At 37.3% G+C, this 25,700-nt stretch overlaps 1 protein-coding gene and 2 long non-coding RNA genes across 3 annotated transcripts; 2 read left to right on the top strand and 1 right to left on the bottom strand.

The window, feature by feature from the left end:
• Window positions 1–1,019: 1,019 nt before the first annotated feature.
• LOC141483442 (uncharacterized) lies at window positions 1,020–1,290 on the top strand. Its single transcript, XR_012466089.1, has 2 exons — window positions 1,020–1,124; window positions 1,182–1,290. It is a non-coding gene; the product is annotated as an uncharacterized lncRNA (long non-coding RNA).
• Window positions 1,291–3,742: 2,452 nt separating this feature from the next.
• Window positions 3,743–4,322, top strand: LOC141483440 (uncharacterized). Its single transcript, XR_012466088.1, has 3 exons — window positions 3,743–3,830; window positions 3,950–4,156; window positions 4,214–4,322. It is a non-coding gene; the product is annotated as an uncharacterized lncRNA (long non-coding RNA).
• A 15,429-nt stretch (window positions 4,323–19,751) lies between these two features.
• LOC141483388 (uncharacterized) lies at window positions 19,752–24,440 on the bottom strand. Its single transcript, XM_074178038.1, has 3 exons — window positions 24,354–24,440; window positions 21,019–21,093; window positions 19,752–20,892 (listed from the first exon to the last, which is right to left on the bottom strand). The coding sequence occupies exon 3, from the start codon at window positions 20,886–20,888 to the stop codon at window positions 19,752–19,754; it is 1,137 nt and encodes a 378-aa protein (XP_074034139.1). The 5' UTR covers window positions 20,889–20,892; window positions 21,019–21,093; window positions 24,354–24,440.
• Between the last annotated feature and the right edge of the window lie 1,260 nt (window positions 24,441–25,700).

The following is a 25,700-nucleotide window of genomic DNA, read 5'->3' as shown; positions in this document are numbered from 1 at the left end:
CACGGAAGTCCTACTGGGACTTGATGAGTGACTGAGGGCCTTCTGTTTCTTATGAATCTAGAGACGAGAAACAAAGGTTGTAGAATTGAAGAGGTGATATCATAGCTAAGACCACATGAAAGATGCGACAGTGATTCAGACATACCTAATTTCGGAAATCCTTCCACCTGGCACGAGTTCGGTAACCACCACAAATCCTCAAAAGAGCTTAAGTTTCAGACTGCAAATATCCACACCAAAATGACCAATCAGTCTTCCACTTTACAATCCTGACTTGTAGAAATAATCCCCGTGAAGGATGGCACAAATACAACCAAATATATCCTACAATCAGTCTGATGGTACGCTTTGAACTCCGAACCAAGCTCATCGAAGGCCAACTTCCGAATACTCCGAGACTGCCACATCTGACAGCTAACCAGTTGTTGCCACAGTGCGTCCAACCTACCCTACAAGCACCAAGGGGGCGCTGTGCACAACATCATAAATCTATCAATTCCTCCACAGCCACTTGAGACAATATCAACAAGTCCATGACCCATCAAAACTCCTTCTCAAAGCAATGCAACCCTTAAACAACCCTTGACAACTTGAGTAACCGATCAATCCCTCACCCGTGAACAACTGTAGAACTAGTTCGGTGTAAGTCGACGGAACGACACTACGAAAGTTTGGCAGATGTCAACCAACAGCTGTCTCTTAACCTTGTATATTATAATGTTTACAAAAGTATTCACTCCAACCTATTTTCAACTATTTACCAATCCTTATTTATGCGATGGAATAGAAACATATAAGGTAAGTCGTCACATCTTTCCCATTCAGTACGAATATTTGAACATTCATCTTATGCAGAATATTTACCGAAAATATCAAACAGTATTCAGAAACCAGAGCTAACTAATATTGTTTTTCAGGCGATATGGCTCTAATATGTCAGTAAACCTTCTGGAAGTGATGAATAACAATCTATGCAAGAAATATTCTCGGAAAGGTATAGGGAATGAGGCAGACAACGGCTAAAAAAATGATAGGTGAAGAAAACTGAGAAACAAACAATAACAACTATTTCAACCTAGCGAGGAATTTCGGATCTCCAACGTCGATTGGCAATAGGAGAATGCGTAAGTACTGGTCAAGCAGCTAGTCAGGGAGCATACATTTATTCTTGTACATTTCAGGTATGGTTTTCTATGGAACGGAAGATTCCCATTACTATGATGTTAAATGAATAAAATCTACTTGTAACTCAATTACATTGTTAATATCCTTTGAATAAAAATCTTAAAAGGTAAGGTAGTGTTTTGAAAGGTCACATAAGAGCAGTTTGATCTAGTGCTAAATTGAAACGTAACAACTCCCCCCTTTCTCGAAGAAATTTACCCCGTAAATTTCACTCAAATTCTCAAGAATTCAGTCTTCTGAAGATGAAGGTTTTAAATCCTTCACATGCCAGGAACCCTTCGAATTACCATCAGAGTCCCTCAATTCATAAATCCAAGGCGACAGCCGTTTTTTTTTCCCAATAACAATGTTCCGTAGTGGTATTAATAGAATGCACAAAGATTACATACATTATCAAAAACGTCAATATTTCAGTTACATTGAACAAGGACATGTCAACAATCACAAATTTACGTTTTCATGTATATATAAAAACATCAATACTATAGTTCAATAAAATAATGATAAAAAAAACTTTAAAAACAAGCTTTTACTTAAGTGCCCTTCTCCTCTAATTTGATTGCCATCGTCAGAGAATGCCGCATCTCTTGAACAGTTCCTGTAGCAATTTCTCTAACCCTAACCTCATACACGAGCTCATCTTGACTCAAACGGTTCACTAGCATTTTGTGGGACATGATAACAATTCCAATGAGACACAAAAAAAAATATTAAAAAAAAATGATAAAAAAAAAAAAAAAATTCTAATTCATCAAAAAAAAAAATTTCCAAATTTATAAAAAAAGAACTATGAAGACGTTGTTTTAACGCGGCCCCACGTTGGGCGCCAAAAATGTCACCTCACAAACCACAAGAGGAGACTAAATCATCTGTCGGTAACAAATAAGACAGATGGGTATCCGCGGCTAAGCTAAACAGTGGAGACGGGAGTGGGTTAAACAACTTAGCAAATTTCAAATAGATCTTAATGGGCGCCAGGTAAATTTAATCCTCCAGATACCCTAAGTAACTCACAATATCAATAACTTACCAATTAATATTGGAAATAAAAGATAAAGATCCCCAATATGATTTATTCAGTAATCCTAACTTACATGGATTAACCAACAACGCTTCTAAGACAACAATGCAATATTCACACTACTACGCGATGTTCAAATGTCAATACACGAGCGCGGTGTATATAACCACGAATTCAATCAGCCATAAATTACGGTAGTAACGACGCTCAAAAAAACTACAATACGTCGAGTAAAACTACCACGAAAATTGAGTAGGTGAAATCGTAAATACTAGTATCGGATGGTATGACAAACTCGTTTGCGTCGCGTGAGCTCAGGCGTAGGCGCATCGGTGTCAATCAGCAATCGTGAAAGGAAGAAAATACCTCAATTTCCGTTTCACAAATGCATCACTATATCAATCAGGTATAAATAACAAACACTATATCAAACAGGTATCAATAAACATAAGGGCAACGATTATGCAAATATCTCAGTATATCACAAATTTTCAATTAAATCAATTATAACTTGCGTGCTCCTTTTGGGCCACCCGGTATATGTTGTTAGGCTACCTCGTGGTTCGACGGAAGTGGATCACCCTGTAGTACTGCTGAGATGGATCACCCTGTAGTACGGCGGAAATGGATCACCCTGTAGCACCACCAAGATAGATCACCCTGTAGTACGGCGGAGATGGATCACCCTGTAGCACCACCAAGATAGATCACCCTGTAGGGCACGACAAGCTGGACCAGTAATGGATCACCAAATAAGATCCAGAAAGATGAAAAAACTTAAGAAGAAGAAAAAAAAAGGAAAGGAGAAGAAAAAAAACCCTACGGAAGAAAATTCTCAATCAGAATCAGATAAAAACAAGGTGAGATTCAACCCCCATTCAATAGGACTATTTGACTAATCAATACCCCTGGTATATTTTCATTAAGCAAAGAAGCAAGATAACAAGAGTATATTTTTGGGTGCCCTGTATAACCATATGATCCATAAAAATCAAGAAAATTGAATGAGTGTTGAAACCTCTCTTCAATACTAATATTTATTTGAGATATAACGATGGAATCAGAAATTACTAAACTCATCAAAAACACATTTAATGGTAAAATTCTTACCCTGGCCAAGGGGTTTTCTATACGTTTCTTCGTATGCGGTGTTCTGCACGGAAGTCCTACTGGGACTTGATGAGTGACTGAGGGCCTTCTGTTTCTTATGAATCTAGAGACGAGGATGGCACAAATACAACCAAATATATCCTACAATCAGTCTGATGGTACGCTTTGAACTCCGAACCAAGCTCATCGAAGGCCAACTTCCGAATACTCCGAGACTGCCACATCTGACAGCTAACCAGTTGTTGCCACAGTGCGTCCAACCTACCCTACAAGCACCAAGGGGGCGCTGTGCACAACATCATAAATCTATCAATTCCTCCACAGCCACTTGAGACAATATCAACAAGTCCATGACCCATCAAAACTCCTTCTCAAAGCAATGCAACCCTTAAACAACCCTTGACAACTTGAGTAACCGATCTTGTATATTATAATGTTTACAAAAGTATTCACTCCAACCTATTTTCAACTATTTACCAATCCTTATTTATGCGATGGAATAGAAACATATAAGGTAAGTCGTCACATCTTTCCCATTCAGTACGAATATTTGAACATTTATCTTATGCAGAATATTCACCGAAAATATCAAACAGTATTCAGAAACCAGAGCTAACTAATATTGTTTTTCAGGCGATATGGCTCTAATATGTCAGTAAACCTTCTGGAAGTGATGAATAACAATCTATGCAAGAAATATTCTCGGAAAGGTATAGGGAATAAGGCAGACAACGGCTGAAAAAATGATAGGTGAAGAAAACTGAGAAACAAATAATAACAACTATTTCAACCTAGCGAGAAATTTCGGATCTCCAACGTCGATTGGCAATAGGAGAATGCGTAAGTACTGGGCAAGCAGCTAGTCAGGGAGCATACATTTATTCTTGTACATTTCAGGTATGGTTTTCTATGGAACGGAAGATTCCCATTACTATGATGTTAAATGAATAAAATCTACTTGTAACTCAATTACATTGTTAATATCCTTTGAATAAAAATCTTAAAAGGTAAGGTAGTGTTTTGAAAGGTCACATAAGAGCAGTTTGATCTAGTGCTAAATTGAAACGTAACAACCGTAACAAGAATTATGTTTTGGCCAACGTGCCAAAAATGGTAAATACAACGTTCCGGTCAGGTAATATTTGAAATAGTCAATGTTATCTTCTTAATGAATAACAATCTTTTATTTTCAGTGCACCTGTCTGTTCAATTCTGAAATTTTCATCAAAAAACTGTTTTTGATAAGTGAGAGAATTGACTTTATTGAGTAATTCAGTTCCGAATATACGGAACTATTTTTTTTTCGCACCGTAGTAACGTATGGTACGCAAATATGTTTAATCAGGTCGATAGATATACTTTCGAAAAATATATCATGGATTTTTCATCAACAAACTATTTTTGATAAGTGAGAAATTTGACTTTACTGAGTAATTCAGTTCCGAATATACGGAACTATTTTTTTTCGCACCGAAGGAACGTATGGTACGCAAATCTGTTCATGCACGTCGATAGATATACTTTCGAAAAATATATTCTGAAATTTTCATCAACAAACTATTTTTGATAAGTGAGAGTAGACTTTATTGAGTAATTCAGTTCCGAATATACGGAACTTTTTTTTCGCACCGAAGGAACATATGGTACGCAAATCTGTTTGATCACGTGGATAGATATACTTTCGAAGAATATATTCTGGAATTTTCATCAACAAACTATTTTTGATAAGTAAGAGATTTGAATTTATTGAGTAATTCAGTTATTCAGTTCCGAATATACGGAACTTTTTTTTTGCACCGAAGGAATGTATGGTACGCAAATCTGTTTGATCACGTCGATAGATATATTTTTGAAGAATATATCCTGGAATTTTCATCAACAAACTTTTTTTGATAAGTGAAAAATTTGACTTTACTGAGTAATTCAGTTCTGAATATACGGAACTATTTTTTTTCGCACCAAAGGAACGTATGGTACGCAAATCTGTATGATCACGTCGATAGATATACTTTCGAAGAATATATTCTGAAGTTTTCATTACCAAACTATTTTTGATAATTGAGAAATTTCTTTTTTTTTGGGAAAGAAAGTTTTTGGCTTTCTACTACTCCATCTGATACAAAAAAAAGGGATGAGAGAATCTTCCAAAGAAAGGAAGGAAGTAATCAATTTGAAACTCTATACATGAATGATAATTTGATATTTCCCGGGCATTCGGTATTATTCAACGCAGGATATTTCAAATGACATACTGTTCACAAGTCATTGAATTTTCACCGAGGAACTAGTTTTTCAGTTCCCATATGCTACCTGTTTCGGTACAAATGAATTTTTCCTGAATAATATCATACTCCCATTTTACATGTTTTTTGGTATTAATGCTTGTATAGGGACAGTTGGCTGATAGGTAACTCATTTATTCGACATGTTTCAATGGAATGAAAATATCAAAATACAGGTAAAATTCTTAATATTGCAATCTGGCAACACTGCTCGCAAATCTCATTCTAAACCCTGTTCGATTGTTCCTCGTTATAAACTGTGGATGAAAAGTTGTGGGTAACTTCACACTAATCACTTCATCCAGCTGCTTTAGTAAAACGACAGTACCATTCACTGTCAATGGAATGAAGGCTACACGGCGCATTCATATCTGAAGCACTTCTACTTTCATAAATAATTTCATTGTTTCTCGTTATAACATGCAAATGATACTTTCTAATATGACTTCTTTGAACCACGTGTCATAGTGAAAGAAAGTGATATAATCGATCTTGAAGTGAAAAACCATCTATACAAATATATCAAAGTGATAATTTTGTACTGACATTATACTTGGACATGATATTCTCGAAGATCACTTTACAATTGAAGTTAATTTCGGTGGACCAAGGACTCCTCTCAAAATTTACAGTTCAACCCAGGCGTCAGTCCCACCGGCTACTCTTTTCAAAAATCTCGCTCGAGATTGTAGGCCCATTGCTATGAAATCTTTTGGATATTCTCAGGATGATGAAAAATTCATAGAATCGGAAATTCCAAGACTTCTCTCGGAAGGAATTATTGAGAAAAGTAAATCTCCTCGGTGGACACAACTTTTTGTTACAACCAATTTCAATCACAAGAAGCATATGGTAATCACTTATGCTCAGACTATAAATAAATATAGTTTGAAAAACTAAAAAACACGCTTTTAAAGAAAATTGAACTGGAAAGTAAAAAATAATTTTTAATGAGCTTAAAACAATAACGAACGAAAAATACTAGTATTATTGTGAAAAAAGCGACGGGTGCTTGATATACAAAAAATATGGGCACAAAGCGCCCATGCCTTTTTCACAATAGTAGTTGTCTAAGGCCGCTTGAGGACCTCCCCCCACCATTTGACCTTGTCCTTGAATGTCGTCATATGACCTTCAGTTACGTGTCAGATGATATGACCTTGATCATGGGTGTCGACCTTGAGATTTGAGTCTGTTCCTCAATATGTGACCTTGAAGTTTGGTCTTGAAAGATACCTCATGATCTTGCATTATGCACGTTCAATATGACCATGCGGTTCGACCTTGAGATTTATCCTTGCTCAATACGTGACCTCGATGTTTGACCTTGTATGATGTCACATCATAGGTCCTCGAGGCATGGCCCTGGACTTGTGCTTTGACCTTGAGATATAACTGTCATCGATGCATAACCTTGAACCCCTCCCTCTTTTCGAGGATGATTTTCTATATAAGCTTAGTGTATCATATATTCTCACTCAGTTCAGACTACCTAACGTAATTGAATAGTTAGTGAGTATTTGTTGAGTTGTGTTGACGACAGCAGCTAGTATTTACCAATCCAAAAAGTGAACATCATCATCACAAAGGTGAACATAGTTTATATTTTTGAACCGTAATTTCACTATATTTATGAATATGGATAATTTGAAATTTGACATTGAAAAAATCAATTTTGCTATAATTCAACAAAGTGAAGCTTTAGAGCAAAAACCTATAACCGCCCTGGTTATTGATAGAGAATATAAAATAGAAAAAATGTCAATGTATTCCACACGATATGGTAAATCCATTCAAGTAGTTCTATTGGATGAGGAAAGTAATACTCCTTTTAAAGCATGGCTTCCAAAACGTGTCACAGAGCAATTCACAGAAGACTTCATTCGTGAAGTGAATTCATCCAAAGCCAAATTCACACTTACTTATATGGGTCAAAGTTCACAGGATTATCCTGGTGCTAAAACCCGATCATTGATGAAATTCAATGTTTTGGATTGAAAGTTTTGAGAGTATAACTACAATCTTTTTTTTTTTTGTAAATAGTGAAAATATGGTAGAATAATATAAAATATGTATCAACTTGCTCATTTCATAGACATAGTCGAATTTCACGTGAGTATTTTAATTTTTTCACAATATAATTACCAAACTAATGAATGCAATTGGTGTATTTTCAGAGCTCTCCATCCTATAAATATGTGGATGCAATATTCAGCGCAAGAGTGGCCAGAAGCAGTGGATTTGGATTCTGCCATAAGAAAAATGGCTTGGGAATTGGCTGATCTGAGTTTTGACGCTCTACATTCATCAAATTATGATTTGAGTGTATGTTATGATGCTGAGGAGGTGCGAAAACTTCTGGAGCTTAGTGAGAAGTATGAACTCGGTGTGGCATTGTGTCATAAATATTCGTATGGAAGCAGAAATTTGGACGAGTTCTGTGAGCTGATAATTGAAGCAGACTTAAAAGAATTCCTTTACGATATATGCACCTACCTACCGCAGAATATCATAGAGAAATATCAATTGGAACCACGGAGTCCCAACCCACAACTGGAAGAATCCTTACATGATGGTGTTTAGAATATTTTAAATGTGTTGTATATGTGATAATCAAATTATGTTTCAATTCATATTCATCTATATATAATTGTTTGATGAATAAAAGGCAGGAAATAATTATTGAGTGTTTTAATATCGAATATTTCATGGTGAATTACATGTCAATCTTATTACAATCCAGTCTGAACAGAACCATTAAGAGCATCATAAGATAAAACAGCATCGTGGAGGATTAGTGCATATACTTTGGTGTTCGCTGGAAACTTCACCTTGCGTGTTTCGAATTCAATTTTGACGTCGACAGTGGATGACTTCATAGCTTCAGGTTGATGGGAGCAGTCGATGATGAATAGTGGGTTGTTACGAAAGCTGCCAATATCCATCATCGGTTCACTCATAGCTTTATCATAGTAGCTGCGTTGGAAGTTTTCATATGCATAATAGGCTGATGAGTCTAACTTCTTGTCGAAATCCAGATTCCAACGCTCATATGGGTATACTTCAGAGTTCAGAGATAGTCGAATATTATTAATATTCACATGTATGAATTTCGTTACATCTTTTGATATATTTTCGGAATGGTCGGTGTTTTGAAAGCCGATGATGATGTATCGAGGTCTTTCAAGACTGTTGGTCATCTTCACGGCCCATATATCTGAGGATGTGTCACGAAGTGTGGGTAATTCATAAAGGTCCCACATACGATAAGCCACCTTCACCTTAGCATAATTACCATTTTTATTGATGCGATTCAATAACTTCAGTTTCTGTCGATCTTCCGGCACAATGTGTCTGATTCTCCATTCTATTTTATTGATTTCCAAATCTGCATCGACTTCCCCAATAAATGAATTTTTGAATGATCGTGCTATAATCAAAATGAGCTCCTGTTTTACATTCAGTATCCCCTTATTGTAATCTTCAGCAAAACCCATGAGATACTTCAAGGGTAATTTACCGCTGAATACATTGCTGACAGAATCCAATATATCTTGTTTATTCACATCAAGACCCCATCCTATCGGTAGTAGCGAATTTGCATGTGTTTGTCCAAATGATATCATCGTTTTCATTGTGGTAGTTATGCCGGGTTTTCGAACAACGGCCACTTGATCTCCACCCATTTCATAGCGAATTTCGTCGAAGAGGAAGGCGAGGGCGTTATTGGATAGGTAGCACTGCTTCGTGGCATCAGATGGTGTGAACTTCCCCTCGATATATATGTAACTATCTGCAATATCGAGTATAAGATCTTGAAAATTGATTGGAATTCTTATTTCATCTGAATTTTTGTAATATGGTGAACCATACGGCTTATATGTATGCTCATGAAGGCTAATGAGGAAATGGTCGAACAGGGGCTCTTCGAACACCTCCAGTTTATCGCTTGTGGTGATTGTCGCCATGTTATTACTATTTTTTATATCGCACCTTCAAGCCAATAGATTTGAGGAAGTTTAAACTACTAGCGCTCAGCCTATATCTTGATCGTTCGGCGGGCATACGTGGAATGAATCGACTTTTAGATTTTTTCTTCTTTAAATGTACATGATTATAGTCTCCACCAAATGCATTACGCTGATTCAACTGCTGCCGCTGCTGCAATCGCTGGATATTGAAGCACAACCCCATTTTTTAGAAACAATTATGGTGAAATCTTTAGCTTTATCAATTATTGACATCTGCTCAGCGTTAGGAAATGATAAATAATGAGTTAAAATTTAGTCAACTCCTGCTTTATACTGATTTTTTCACAGATTATCATCGCTCACCATCATTTTTGCTCAATTGTTTGAATGCTTATCGAGGGTTGTTTTATTATATCAGATTGCATCGATTTGATATCCTTTTCCATATGTTCACATTTTTTTACAATTTCTACTAATTTCAGCCCAAGCGTAATGAGATCTTCCCGGACTTATGCGGAATATTTTTCTACTCCATCTAATCTCAAATTGATTTCATCAATATCAGAATCTAATTCTCCTTTGATCTTCGAGATGTAAAAAACAAAATATTCCCGATTAACACAATCCGTACTCTCTTTAGGCTCGGCTATATTTTTCAATCGTTTATTTTCCATATCAAAGTTTCCATCGGAAGTCAATTTAAAACCAACTCCAGGTTTTCCTCGCAAAACATTATTTGAAACTGCCTTACTTCTGCGACCAAACTTATCGATGCTTGCTCCACTCATTTTTGTGATACACTTATGACGGTCGTCGATGTTGTGAATCAACATATGAGAAATGATGATCGTTATAGCCTAATCAATTCCAATTTAACTATTATTTTTTCACCATTGAAATTGATTAGATTACCATTATCATCCAATATGCGTAAAGTGATATTGTCGAGGTACTTACGACCGCCAGGCTGTATTGGCATATAAATAATATTTTGCGGTTCCTTGGTGAGTTTGTAACCGGGCTCTACATCAATATCAAATTCAAAGATGCTATGGATTTCATCACCATTTGAATATGCTCCAGCTGTGACATTACAATCCACACGAATAATTCTCACCTTATTGATATTTACGGGCAATGTTGATTCATGAGTTTCATCGATGCCAAACACATCGGCTTCGAACCCTAAAAGTTCGGCAATAGTGTTTTCATGTTTGAGATGGATGTAATATTTCGACCTCATTTCACATTTCAGAGTGTTGTTGTTTGCGTGTAGGAGAAATACTCCATCGATATTCTCCTCAGCTCCATTCTCCAATTGCATTTCTTTGGATTTGATGAATTTTTGAATCACCTTATTGATTTCATCAATTTCATACGCTCCAGGTGGAATTTTTATAATGATAGGAGGTGAGTTAGCTTCTTCAGAATAGGCGATAACATTATTTTTCACATCCACATTGAATATGGAGTTGTAGGAATAGAAACCGTGTAAGCCCAGACCATAATTAGCGCCACTATCCAATTCGATGGGTGGGTAGAAGTTGGCGCTCAACTCGCTAGAGTGCCCCGACAATGAAAACGTGCGTGACATGACTGATGAATTTTCATTGACTCATGTCTTTTTATTGCTGACAGCAGAAATTGTGGAGTAATCGTCGTTTTTTAGGTGGTCTGTCCAGATGATCCATCCCATTATGTGTGACTACATTCACATCATTCACTTTACAATAACAACAGAAAATTTTTCTTGTAGGTGGCCCATCATTCACATCGGAATTATTGCTGCTACCGCTGGAATTATTCTGATGGTCTTCGCAGTACTGATACTTCAAGACATCAATATCATTCTGTAGATTTTGTGGTAACTTATCCCATACAGATGCAATTTCATGCGATGCACACCCAATCAACACCTCTTTCGGCATATCAGCGAGTTGTTCTTTACTCATTTTTCGTAAAGTGCGTACTCTGGAATATGCGATCAATGAATGACTCATCCTCTTGATACTTTCCCTGTCCTGCGCTGGTGTTATCTCCATGTCTTGCTCTGTAGAAATTCCAAACACAAATGACCACACCATACTGTGTTGAATTGTTGTTTACGCTCATAGTTATATGTGATAATATTGATAGGATTTGAACCCCTATAAAAATAGTGAATCAATTCTTTTGGAGGGGGTAAATCACCGAAACTATCAAAATATTTCACTGAAGTGTCACATTTTCTGTATGCTACCCAATGTGTCCCTTGACCATGTCGACTATCCAAATTTACTATGGCAGATTCATATCGGAGTGGTCCCGATTTTGGCAAATCGTCACGCATATATACCCCCCGAAAATATGGAATCATCATTTTCTTAGCATGATAGTTGAGGTCGATGTTGGAGAGAGCTCTTTGAGGTAGCAAATCTATGAGTTTTTTGAAATTTGAGGTTTTAAATAGACCCCTAATCCTTTACGGTAAGGCTTCAAGTAGATATCGCTTCCTCGTTTACCTAGAGCGATTGCCTCCATGTTTTTATTATGTCGATTTGCCTCACTCAATTGCTCCCTACTCGCTTTCGCTGCTTGTACTGCTTTTGTTATGCCAGCTGTAGCACCGGCTAAACTACCTACCTAGGAATTGGTATGATTGGCGGTGTGCGAATTTTCTTTTTCCCACCCGCAGCCCTCGTATATTTGCGTGCTGCTTTCAGTGCAATTTCAGCTGCTCTTTTAGAATTTTTGACAACAAAATTCACTTCCGCCCGCTTTGTGTAGCACATCACGCACTTTCTTAACGATTCCAGAACCAAAAGCTATCACCTTAGAGTCTTTCAATAGTTTTTTTGATTTTTTTTTCTTGGTAGGACCTTTTTTTTTCTGTATCCGTGATTGCTTGGATGGTGACTCGCAACCCATACCAAATCGCCGTTTCCCCTTCATTATATTCGTAATTAGCCAAGCGGATCCTTTCTCTCCAATAGATGCGTCTTTTGCCTTGAATCGATTCCAAGCACTTTCTGCAAGCTCCTGATCTGCTCTGTGTCTAGCTGAAAGATTGTTAGGATTTTGTGAATATGCAATATCGTGTTTTCGACATTCAGAATCCAGTTGATTGACACCCGGATCACCTCTCGCCAATCTTTTCTGCAATTTGGTGCCAGGGCCGCAATACTGATAGCCAGGTAAGTGTAATTCGAAAAGTAGACTATTGATGAGGGAATTGACCAATCCCCTACCAGCTTTATTTGGATGCCACTCAGGAGATCTACATCGGCTCATAACCCCCATTTAAATAAAGGAATCGATATGGAGACCTGCTTATATAGTCTCCAACTGTCATACAATGCGCATACTGAAGCAGAAGCACCAATTTTCCATCGATAATTTCGATGAAAAAGTGGGTGGCGGATCGGAAAGCGGTGTGAAACAGCGTCATGGATCCTTACTTCCACTATCCATTCGCGGTCTGATTATCGGACCTTCCAATTGCGGCAAGACAAATGTTATGATTTCTCTACTGACTCACCCTCTAGGATTACGATTTGCAAATGTTTATCTTTATTCAAAGTCCCTTTATCAACCCAAATATGAGTATTTACGTGAAGTATTAGCTCCAATTGAAGGGTTGGGATTTTACACTTTCACCAATAATGCAGCTGAAATAGTAGAGCCTTCAGATGCCAGAACCGATTCAATATTCATTTTCGATGATGTGATGTGTGAGAAACAGGATGTTATACGATCATATTTCAGTATGGGTCGTCATAAAAATGTGGATTGCTTCTATCTAGCCCAAACATATTCACGAGTCCCGAAACAATTGATTCGAGATAATGCAAATTTTATTGTGCTGTTCAAACAAGATGATATGAATCTCAATCATATTTTTTCTGACCACGTGTCACCAGATGTGACATACAAGCAATTTAAAGATATGTGTGCAAGATGTTGGGTGGATAAATATGGATTTTTAGTAATTGATAAGGATCGAGAAGTGCAAGATGGACGTTATCGAAAAGGATTTGATGCTTTCATATATCCTTGACATTCTTGAAACAATTGAATCATTCGAGTGCTAGATAGTGTGGACGACGCTTCATTGTACACATTCTTGAAGTGAATACATTATGGAGGGAAAAAATGATGATGAAATGTGTTTGAAAAGAAAGTTAATTGAAGCAACAGATGCCGTTCGGAAGAAATTCAATTATATCAAGAATAGTCGCTTAGGTGATCAATCAGCACTCGAAAGAATTTATGAGCCAATAATAACACCTTTGAAAGCAATATCTGCCAATACTGGAGGAGCATCTCAAATAAATCAGGTGATGCAGACAACAAAGAGTGCTACACCACTCACAACCAAAAATATAATTGAAAGTGAGCTAAAAACGAAATTTGAAGAGGCTTTCTCGAAGGATCTTCAAGCTTCTTCGTTGACAACTTCAGATTTAGAATCATCTAATGTGCTTGATAATGGTGATGAGGTACAAAAGCACATACAAAAGTTACTATCAGGAAATCCCTCATACGATACCGTCTTTGGAGTACACATGAACACTGAAACGGGAAATTTACAAATGGGTGTAGCTGATGTGGAGTTCATCGATGAGAAAATTGTGTTCAAGAAAAATGGTAAAACTATTGCCACTTATCAGGGTACCCCAAAACTATATAAATTGATATTCATGAAAGTACCATCGGGAAATATCCCCTCTTCCGATATGACCACTTATGGTGATATACTCAAATTAACGAAGGCAGCATATAAATACAATGAAAGAAAACAGGGTCTACTATCAAATAATTGGAAGAAATATCGAGAAATAATCGTACCACTATTATCTAATGGAAACCCACTGCAGAATCCCAGTAGAGAAGGTACCGGTATAATCAAAATACCCACTCAAAAAAAATATATCAGAAATAAGCATATAGATTATGTTTATTGGAATAAACTCGAAGAATTGGTTGATCGCCTCCAATTGCTTTGGAGTTCACGAATGGCTGGACATTCCGGGCACGATAATGAAATATTGGCCATAATTGAGGAATTACGTGAAGAAGGATTAGTCTATTGACCGTAATATAATGAACACAATGTATGAAGCTAACTCAGTTACTCACAGATGATCTAACTATGCATACCACAAATGATAAATTTGGGCGTAGAAGGGGTGGTGTTGGTAAACCACTTGTTGGAAGATCGGGTGTTGGATTCATTCTTACACCACATGGTGATTATGACATTCAGAATAAGCGATTGCAGAATATTGGTGAACCTGTAGACGGTGAAGACTCTGTAACTAAAAGATACGTTGATAATCATATTAAAGAAACCAAGGAATCAACCCTGAACTATTTCGAAGAATTCATTGCGCCAGCGCTACGATACGTCAAAAAAACCATTGATTCAAAAAATACCGAACTGCGAATCATCATTGACAAAAATGCACTCATCACTTCAGCATTAGCTGATCGATTGACTAATGTGGAAAAGCGAATTGGTGTTGTAACCGAGTTGATTGATACTTTTACTGAGCGAGTTATTGAAGTTGAACAGTCAGTTGTTAAACCTGCACGTGAACAGTAGCGAACTGAATTCTCGACTTCATCACTTCGAAGAAGTCATATAGCAGTAATATGAGTGATGCAAAATGGCAGGTTGTGAAGGAAATACATAAGCCGGCGCGTCGAAATTTTATCCGTCGAAAGACAATAATAAAGGGATTTTATGACTTGTGGCAGATGGATCTAATGGAAATGCAACCATATGCTAAAGAAAATAATGGTTATAGGTACATCCTCATAGTAATCAACTGTTATTCAAAGTATGTATGGTCAAGACCACTGAGAAATAAAACAGCTGATTCAGTTACTGCAGCTATGGCGAGTGTGTTGAAAGATGCGAAGCATGTCCCAAGGAACTTACAATCTGATCACGGTACCGAGTTTTATAATTCAAAATTTTCATCGCTAATGAGAGAGCACCGTATTAATCATTACTCAACATTCAGCACAAAAAAGGCTGCAATTGCGGAAAGAGTCATCAGGACGTTGAAAAGTTGGCTTTATAGACAATTTTCACTTCAAGGCCATTACAGTTGGTTGAATATTCTTCCCAAAATTACCAGTCAATATAACAACAAAGTTCATCGTACCATTGGTATGAAGCCCGTAGACGTAAAACCATCCACAAAAATGACAGTTTATGCAAGATCAAAGAAGCAGCATGGAAAACGTGAAAAAAAAGAATTCAAAATTGGAGATATGGTGCGAATCAGTAAGTTTAAAAATGCATTCGCCAAAGGTTATACAGCAAATTTCACTACTGAACTTTTTAAAGTTGTGAAAATTAATAGTACAGAGCCTATAACTTATGAGCTAGAAGATGTGAATGGAGATCCGATCAAAGGTTGCTTTTATAAAATGGAATTGAGTAAAGCGAGAGATCCCAATACATATTTGGTTGAGCAAGTTTTGAAAAGGAAAGGACGTCGCCTATTTGTGAAGTGGTTGGGATTCTCTGGAGATCATAACTCTTGGATCGATGAAAGTTCATTAGTTTAATTGAAATATTATTGTAGTAAATGGAAAAATAAAGACAATATGATGAAATTGAATTTTTATTATTGAATATTAAAGCAATTTATTTATTCAACATATAATTTCACATGTATTGAATATTGACATTAGCTGTGATGGGTGGCACTGTAACCAATGGAATATATGTCCGAATAGCGTTACCATATATTTCTCGTCTTTTCACCTGATCTTCACTGTTCAAACACCAACAATCCCGGAAGTGAATGTTCTCATCGGGATAGAAATCACCAACATTTTCACATAATATCAATCCACTTCTGCATACGGTACATAAATTGTTCCAACAATCTACTTTATAGTTATCACAACGTTGACAACGTTGAAGTAGTAACTCACAATTTGCTGCACAGTTCACACAAATATTTCTATAAATTCCCATATTGTCACACACGATTCCTATGGAACATTTGCAGCACTGATGGTGGGGGCATACTTCTGGAGTTGAATTATTTGTCGCCTTCGAAACTTTGATTGGACTCGGAACTTGGGTTGGATTTTTCAATACACATCTACGACACAGACCGGTACATGGATTAATATATGCTTCAGGCCAATAACCTTGACAATTACTACACATTATAACTTGATTGACTTTGATTGGATGACCGCGTACTTTCGGTTTTGAATCCCACTCTTTTGGAAAAGGCATATTAGTATTCACTATTGGATGTCGAAATATTCAACTGATGAATTCAAATGTACTCTCATGAACCTCTCTTCCTATTATAAACACATAGAGTGACAAGAGGAGGGATGGCGTAGTGGTGGGGTTACCACCTCCACAAGAAAAAAAAACATATAAAAATCGACTCGCAACTCTAAACTCCAATTACTATTCACTAGTGCTAGTAGTACCTTTGACGAAACTTATCGAAAAATAAAAAAAATGAACGCTAAAGAAATCAATGAAGTTTTGATGAGATTGTCTCTCGAAGACGAAAATAATCGGTTTTCTGATGAAGATGATGAACTTCCCCCCAACGACATTATTGATGAAGAGGATGAACTTCCCATCGACGTTATTGGAGAAGAGGATGATATCGTCGAAGGAGGGGATTACATAATCGACATCGTAGATGACATCGACGTAGGAGAAGACGGTGTAGCCATGGTAGATGAGGGTATCGATGTAGAAGAAGACGGTGTAGCCATGGTAGATGAGGGTATCGACGATGACCCGGCGACTGACAATGGGAACATCATTATAGGAAGTCGTTGGTTGGATGTCAGTGTACGGTGGAAAATAATTTAGATTTATATTGTGTTACGGACTCTCATGTTCGTATACGAACCATTGATGATACCATCTACATGTTATGTTGGTGCTGTTTTAGGTTTTATTCCCATAGAAATAATAATGGGGGTGAGTATCAACATATTGATATCCATTACACTATTTCGATGATGGGGATGACGCAAACTTTTTGCGAAGCTTGTGACAGGCCACTGACGAACTTTCGTCGATTGGATGTTTGCATAATTTGTAATCATGTACCCTCACAATGATTTGTTTTAATAAATATTATATATTTTTTATTGTTGCTGTTTTTTTTTTGTTTAACACTAAACCTTTTGTTGGAAAAAAATCAAGTCCTTCTCAAAAAAAAATTATTGACACAAATAGTGGGTGAACTGAAGTGTATGGTTGGATATCCAAACTGTTACTAGTTGATTTCGAATATATCTTCGTTGAATTCGTTGATTCGTTGAATGTATTGGACTTCTCTATTTTTTACTATCAGATATGAGTGATACATATGGGTCATTAGCTTAAAAAAAAATATTGGGTTAGGTTGAACACTGCCCCAAACCACGCAGTATTCCGTGTGCACCAACCAGATTATGTGCACTCCGAGAAAACTAACCTAACCCAACCATTTTAATCGTCATCTATAATGATTATGTCAGGATCCGGAGAGTCGGGTATCTCGAGGGGGTCATCGAATTGATTTTGTTCTCCGACTTGATCATCTAAATACGGCTCCATAATGTCGGGGCTGGGTGATTCTTCCCGAACTATCAGAAAAAACTCGTTCATCACCCCAAAGTCGGCATCTGGATCCATTGGGTCATCAAATTGGCCATACTCATCAGCTTCATATTCGAAATAACGTCGTTCCTCATTCAAATCAATGGTGGTATCTGAATACCCATCGAAGTCGTCCGGACACGTTGAAGTGATATCTTGCACTTGGATATCTCCATAGGACGAACCCTCGGGAGAATCGACATGAGGCTCACTTGAGGAATCAGCTTCCTGCACAATTGGAGTTACTCGATTCATGATGAGTGAACAAGTCTATCAGTTATTGAGAATGCAACCTTTTATATATGATTTGTAGAAGGAGGGAGAGTGGAGGGGGTGATGGAGGGGGGTAGAAGTATTTGTTAAATGAATCCTAATATGAGGGATGGAAATGAAAAAACAGATGTGGTCAGCTTCGCTCCGCTTCGCTCCACTCCGCTTAGAAAATTTTTCGACCCGCGAATTGAATTAATTCGCGATCGCCGTTGAAATTATTCTGCGGATTCGCGAATTTGCTGTCACGGCCACGGATCCGCGGATAGCCCGCCGATAAAACCGCGGGTCCGCGACCAAGGCCGCGGACCCGCGGTTTTATCGGCGAATTATCCGCGGATCCGCGGACGCGGACGCGGATCCGCGACTTCATCCGCGGATAATTTTAATTCGCGGCCGCGAATTAATTTAATTCGCGGGTCGAAACATTTTTTGACCCTGCGGGTCAACCGCACAGTTAACAATACCTTAGGAGTTGAGGATATGTAGTTTATTCCCAGATATCGTACATCACATGTATATATTAAGTAAAACATCACATATATATGAAATAAAATACACTATTTTCTCTATGGATTATCATCAATTGGTTCGTTTTGCAATCCGCTCAGGAGAAAAATTTCACCTAAACTGACCTAACCTAACCAACTGTATGCAATCATTTATATTCACAACTACTTATTCGAACACACTAAATGATAGTTACTTCCATTATTCATTTATTCTTTCCTCTTTTTTTTCATTAGCCAGCTGCCACACCCTTATAAATGACAACCATCAGAAGTCGCAACTTGTGTGAGCTAATGACTAATGATGTAACGTCTATTTGTTGAACTACTCTAATGAATAATTTCTTTCATTATTTATATATGGAAACGTCATATTCGAATTGAATGATACTGAGGGATGGGGCAAGATTTTCAGCTTCTTTATTATTAATCAAACTCATTAGTTTTACCATACAAAGTTTATTTCTCCTAGATCTTATTTTGAACTAACCCATATTGTAAATAAATACTAACATAGATTGTACTATTTCTGTGTTTAATTTCTACATGCTAAATATGGCTAGAACATGACTAGATTAAAGGAATAAATACTGCCCCAACCTCGCAGTATTCTGTGTGCAACAACCAAAGTATATGCACTCCTTTCAATTCCTTGTTTATTTTTTATTTAATTTTATCATGAAAAAAATTACAACCTTAAAATTAATATGCAAAAAATATTTTATAAACAACTTAAATATATCTTAAAATCAACATGCACTACATATATACATATATTTACAAATCCATCGGTAAGCCGGCAATCATGTCCTTCCATCGCCGCACCCGAGGCTCGTACTTCTCAATGTAAGCCACTAGCTCGCCTTCAAGTTGATCTTCTTTGCGAAGATCCGCTTCAATGCGAGACAGCTGCTTATCTAATTCCCGCTTCTGAGCCTGAATGCCTTCAATTTTTGCACTCATGGCTCTGCGGCGGGAATCGCACTCACCTCGACGCTGTCGCTTCTTGCTCAATTCATCCATCACAGATCGCATGTATGAGAAAGAATTAACAAGTTTCCGGTCCTCACATGTGCTCTGTGACAGAGGAACTTCCGCAGCGACCTCTCGTGTGGGCGAAGGAATGTTTTCCTCAGGAAGGGCTGGTGAGGTTGATCTCCCATCCTGATGTAAAGGAGACGGACTAGCTTCCCGATGGACATCTACAACAACTTGCACCTGGTGGACGGGTGCTATAAGGGAGGATGGTCCAGCTTTAGATATTTCCGAAGAACGGGTTGCTTCCGGCCAAGCTCTAATGGCCGTGTTTCTTTCACACCTTTTTCTGAAGACGCTCAGTTTATCGCCCTTCCTCAGGATTGACGGCTTCGACTTCGACTTCGCGGATGGTGGTTTCGTCTTCTTGGAACTCCGCTCTTCAGACTTCACCACCTTGTTGTTGGCCCGTATCCGCTTCTTCGGGTTTTCAAACTCATCCTCGGAGTCGATCTGGGATAACACACCAGGTAGCTGTGCCAACATCACATCTTCCACATCCGATAGATCTAGAAGATCTGGCAGTGGTTCCTCCAAGTTTGGATTCAACGTCTCCAACAACCCTTCCAAACTCTGAGACGTCGGTACCGCCTCGATGGATAGGTCCATCATTGATTCCGCTTCCTGGTCTGGGTTGAAATCACGAAAGAGGGACTTGACATTGGAAGTCGTCGTCGTCGGAGCCATGATTGCCATCTGGGTCCTAGGTGGCTGGATCACCACGTCCTGATGGACAACCACCCTCCTGCGCATGGCTTCATCTAGCTGGGCTTCAGTTAGCGGGGTTCCAGCCATTAACCCCTTCCTGCGCATGATCTCCCTCTCTTGGGCTTCAGTACGAATGGTTCCATCCATCAGGGCAGCTCGTAAGAAAGACATGCTTCTGAAAAAAATAAAATATAAGTCAATACAATATATATATATATATATATATATATATATATATATATATATATATATATATATATATATATATATATATATATTGTTATTGAAATTATGAACTTACATTGAATCGAAAAAATTTCCACTGGAAGCAGGTTGGCTCGACTGGGCACTGGAGGTAAGTTCACTCGAAGGACTACTGCAAGCGAATGATTTACTCTGGCCTCCTCTCGCATTTTAAAAGGATAAGCTCCACCCACTTCCCTCTCTACAACCCCACCATCAGTTGTGCACTGTGTGGGGGTTGTGGTGGGGGTGAAGTGGGAGAGAACGATAACATTCATTTACTATATTCAATTGGTATGAATTTTCCAATTATTGTTGAACATTAAAAAAATGGGTATATATATTTTTAATATTCAATTAGTCAATTGCTCTTCCAATAATTTAATGAGTAGATCTAATTTTCCATTGCCGACATTGCTTTCATCTTTCAACACTTCCAAAAAAATTCTGAAATTCTGATTGGGGCATGTTTGATAAAACTCAATGTCATTATGTCCCCAAGGTAATGTCTTGGTGGTATTAGGTATTATGAACCTTTTATCATCCTTATGTGATAGAGCAACTTTATTGCACATCAATGTATATACTTCATGTAAATCACTTCGAAATATATTCATCTTTCACAATATTGTACCACCTGTTTCAACAATCTTTATGTAATCATCAACTGATATTTGATTTCTTATAACGGATTTTTTGATACCTTTTGCCTTCTTTATTTCATCTGATACACTTTGAACGTGATAAGCTTTGGCACCTGTGCCGTGGAAACTAATGATGGGATCACTCGGGAGTTCATCCTTCATCTTTCCAAGTATCGACTTCGTTACTGGCACATTGAATTTATTATTCATCACATAGTTGGAAGTGTCAAATTTATCAATGTTCTCACTCATGAAATCATAGAAATTATCAGTCATTATTTTCAATATCAAAGAATCCGTATCGGTATATAGAAGAGAAGCTTGAGATCCGTAATGCTTTTTGATGACGTCATAGAAAAAGTCGTAGATAACAGTTTTCGACATATCCAATATGCAAAATCCCAGATATAATGGTTTATTGTAGCAAACCTTAACTCTACCCATATGAATGGCGACAAAGTCTTCCGAAAATATAGATAATGTTTTGAAATTGGGACGAGCTATAAGTGCGTTGGCACCCATACCTCTTCTTATAGATTCCCAATGTGTAACAATGCGAATGTCTCTTCTATTATTAACATTCTCCATTGTTTTACCATATATGGAATTCACGTTTAGTTTGAAATAGTTCTTCTCAAACTTATTCTTGGCATTATTTCTTAGGGTTGTATTCAAATCAATATATTTCTTCAACCATGGTGATTGATTGAATCTGAGAATTCTATGAGTTCTCATCACCATCAAACCATCACGAACCGCCTGTTTCAAATTTCTATAGTGAACAATATATTTTTTTTTATCATTCAAATTCGGTATGAGTTTGGGTATTTTAGACTTTGAACCAGGTGGTATAATGCTCTCCACCAAAAATGGCAAATCTGAATGTAAATTGTGCAATTCTATAGGATAGTGCACATCTACTTCAAGAATGTATCCTTGACAGCCATCATCTGGAATGCTATTGATATCTAGCTGACTTATTTCATCGGTGGTCAACCAAGTGAATCCGTCAACAGGTAGTGATTGACACATACTATGGCCATATAGATTGGTTGCATCCAAATACATTATGAAGGATGAAGGTTCGTTGGGATTATAATTTGGAAGGAATTGATTATTTGCAATATGCTTCCTTTCCGAACATTGGCTAACACCGCCACGTATACCATTTTGGAAAAAATGCACCATATCGATATCAGTTAGTAATTCTAACTCGACACCTGTAAACTTCAACATAGCATCCCAAGATAGACCTGGAGATGTGAAATAATGAGCAGGATCCAATTTGTATGTACCCAAACTCATATTTCTGAAATTTTCAAAAATATCACACAACAACAGAACATCAGATTTCAAGTAAATGTCAGAATATTCACCTAAATTCCGACAATTGAACATGCCCCATACCTGTTTCACTCTATCATAATCCTCATCAGAAATATGCTTCTCATTCAGTTTATCATAAAAGTCCAACTTCGATGGTATACTTGAATAATTCAATTTATCCAGATAATCGATAAAGTTATAAGGAAAAACACCTTTCTGCCTCATTAGCTGAAATTTATCATTTTCTGGAAAATATTTTTTAGTTTCAACAAAATGTTTTTCATCCAAATTATCACCCAACTCTTGTAGAGATGCAGCCAAAAATTTGAAGCTGTCCACAAATCTCAATTTCAAATATTTTTTTTCATTTGACCATTTCGATACAATGTATTTTCCATGAATAGATGTTTCGTGAAAGAAACATATTTCTCTTTAGTTTGAGCGATGACATCAACTTTATTTTTATCGGTACATAACTCCTTTATGAATAAGTGGCAGTCATACCCGCTGAGATTATGGAAAATGATTGGAATGAATTCGGGCAATTTGAAATTGAGATTACAAATGGAATGAGTAGCTCCATTTCTTTTTTTCCCCGTTAGATGGCAATGATCACGTACTTTAATATCACCCTCTTCAAATTTAATTCCACATATCCCACATGTGGTGGCAATATTGAAGTCATTCTCTTCCTCAGCAGTCAAAGGACTCATCGGAACCACATTTTTCAAATATTTGTGATATATATTGGTTACGTCAGCCTCCAAGTTTGAAACAAACACTTTAGCTGCATCAGCACCTCTGTATAATACAAATTTGGAGATTGAATCATCAAAAGAGCACTTTATGATATATGAGAAAGCATATGGTTCATGAAGATAAGTTTTATTTGTGAAAGAGTGTGCAGGATTTGGTTCATTTGTGTGCACTGATTTCAAAATAGATTCAAAATCAGCATACACAACGAATGGAACTTTCAATTGTTTTTCGAAATTTTCAAATTTCAAAATATTTTCAGGTACACATTTACCAAATTTGTCAATTCTTAAATTAGTGTTCGGTGTTGTTGTTGAAATATGATTACAATCATTTAACTGGTGTCGCAATAAAGCCCGCTCATCACTAAAGTACAATAAACAACCATCACAAAAATATTTTTTGTGGTGGTGTGCAGATATTTGGGATGATACTAGTCTCGATAAATCCTTTATCCAACAATAATGACTATTACCAGATTCGTCTGTGATATTCAATAGATTCACGTGACTGTTAAGCCTAGATTTTGAATAATGTAATGGGCCTACAACTTCATATTCGATTTTGCCATTTTTGAAACTGTTCTCCAACCCATAAACATTGATAGAGCAATTATTGATAACCTCAAATTCAGGGATATCTTTCAACTTAACTGGAAATTCCATACCTGCTACATTCAATACGGTTGAAAAGTGCGGGTATGACGAAAGTTCACACACTCTCGCACTGGCAGGGTATAAAGCAGAAGTCACAGCCCATGCAAAGCAGTAATGGTCCTGATTCACAACATTCACCACACTTTTCTTGGACTCGATGAATTTGGGAAGTTTGATGTAAGAAGATCCACCAAGGGGGCTAAACTTATTAACATTCACCTCCAAATACAAAATTTTCTCAATTGTCCAACCTGAAAACAGAGATTATTTTTCGACACACTCAATTGATGATGTTTAGAATAGATCACATACCTGAATCTCGATGTTGAAATTCCATCGCTTGGGCAGTCAAACTATCAGCAAAATTGTTATAAACCACATTCAAATCATTCGATTGATCAATAACTTGATTGGAACTATTGAATGCTTTAACATCACAGTACTCTTTAGTTTGTAGATTGTAGCGCCCAAACACCTCCATATTCACTTTCACAATTTTATGAATGACCAACACTTCTTCCAGTAGTTTCAACACTTTCTGCTTCAATTCATTGAAGAATGTGTTGTAATCCATATGGTGATTTTGACTATCCACCCTATAGCTCACAATTCTACACTTGAACGCTGTGCCTACAATTTTAACACCTTCCCCATAATGCACACATGCATTCGTTCTATGGTGCAACGTTCTACGATGTACATTCATCTGATCACTTAAAATTGTCAAATTGCAGCACTGGCATGTCTGCATTACCGGAGGTGCTGGGGGGTTTAACCTCATCCTCTTCGGAGTTGATGCTTCTTCATCATTGTCAGTTGATGGTCCTCCATAATTCATCAACGTACATGAATCGCGCTGATGACGACGCAGGTTGTCACTGCGTGTGAAATTTTTCCCACATTCGTTGCACATATACATTTTGTATGAAATTATATGAACCACAAGATTAGGAGGAGAATGCGAACTGAGTGAAACATTCACATCGCACTCCCGTTAAAAGTATTCCCCCCCACCACTACATGTTCAAGGTTATATGACATGCATATATATCAAGGTCGTAAGATGCTCTCCAAGGTTGAACTTCAAGGTCACATATTAGGAATAGCTTGATTTCTCAAGTTCAAATTTCATGTTTGAAGTTATATAGCATACACATAGCTCAAGGTTGATCTTAAAGGTAAAGCACAAGTTCAGAGTCATGTATTGCAGATATAATGGATAAAATGAAGATCATATGATGTGACATCTTTCAAGGTTTAACATCGAGGTCACGTATTGAGCAAGGAAAAATCTCAAGGTCGAACCGCATGGTCATATTGAACGTGCATAATGCAAGATCATGAGGTATCTTTCAAGA

The sequence above is a fragment of the Leptinotarsa decemlineata genome, unplaced genomic scaffold, assembly GCF_025532065.1.
Source record: "Leptinotarsa decemlineata unplaced genomic scaffold, Ldec_3_MD MMD2_tig00003348_RagTag_RagTag, whole genome shotgun sequence".
NCBI lineage: Eukaryota > Metazoa > Arthropoda > Insecta > Coleoptera > Chrysomelidae > Leptinotarsa > Leptinotarsa decemlineata.
Note: the sequence above shows the minus strand (reverse complement) of the source record. Positions and strands in the feature narration are given on the sequence as shown.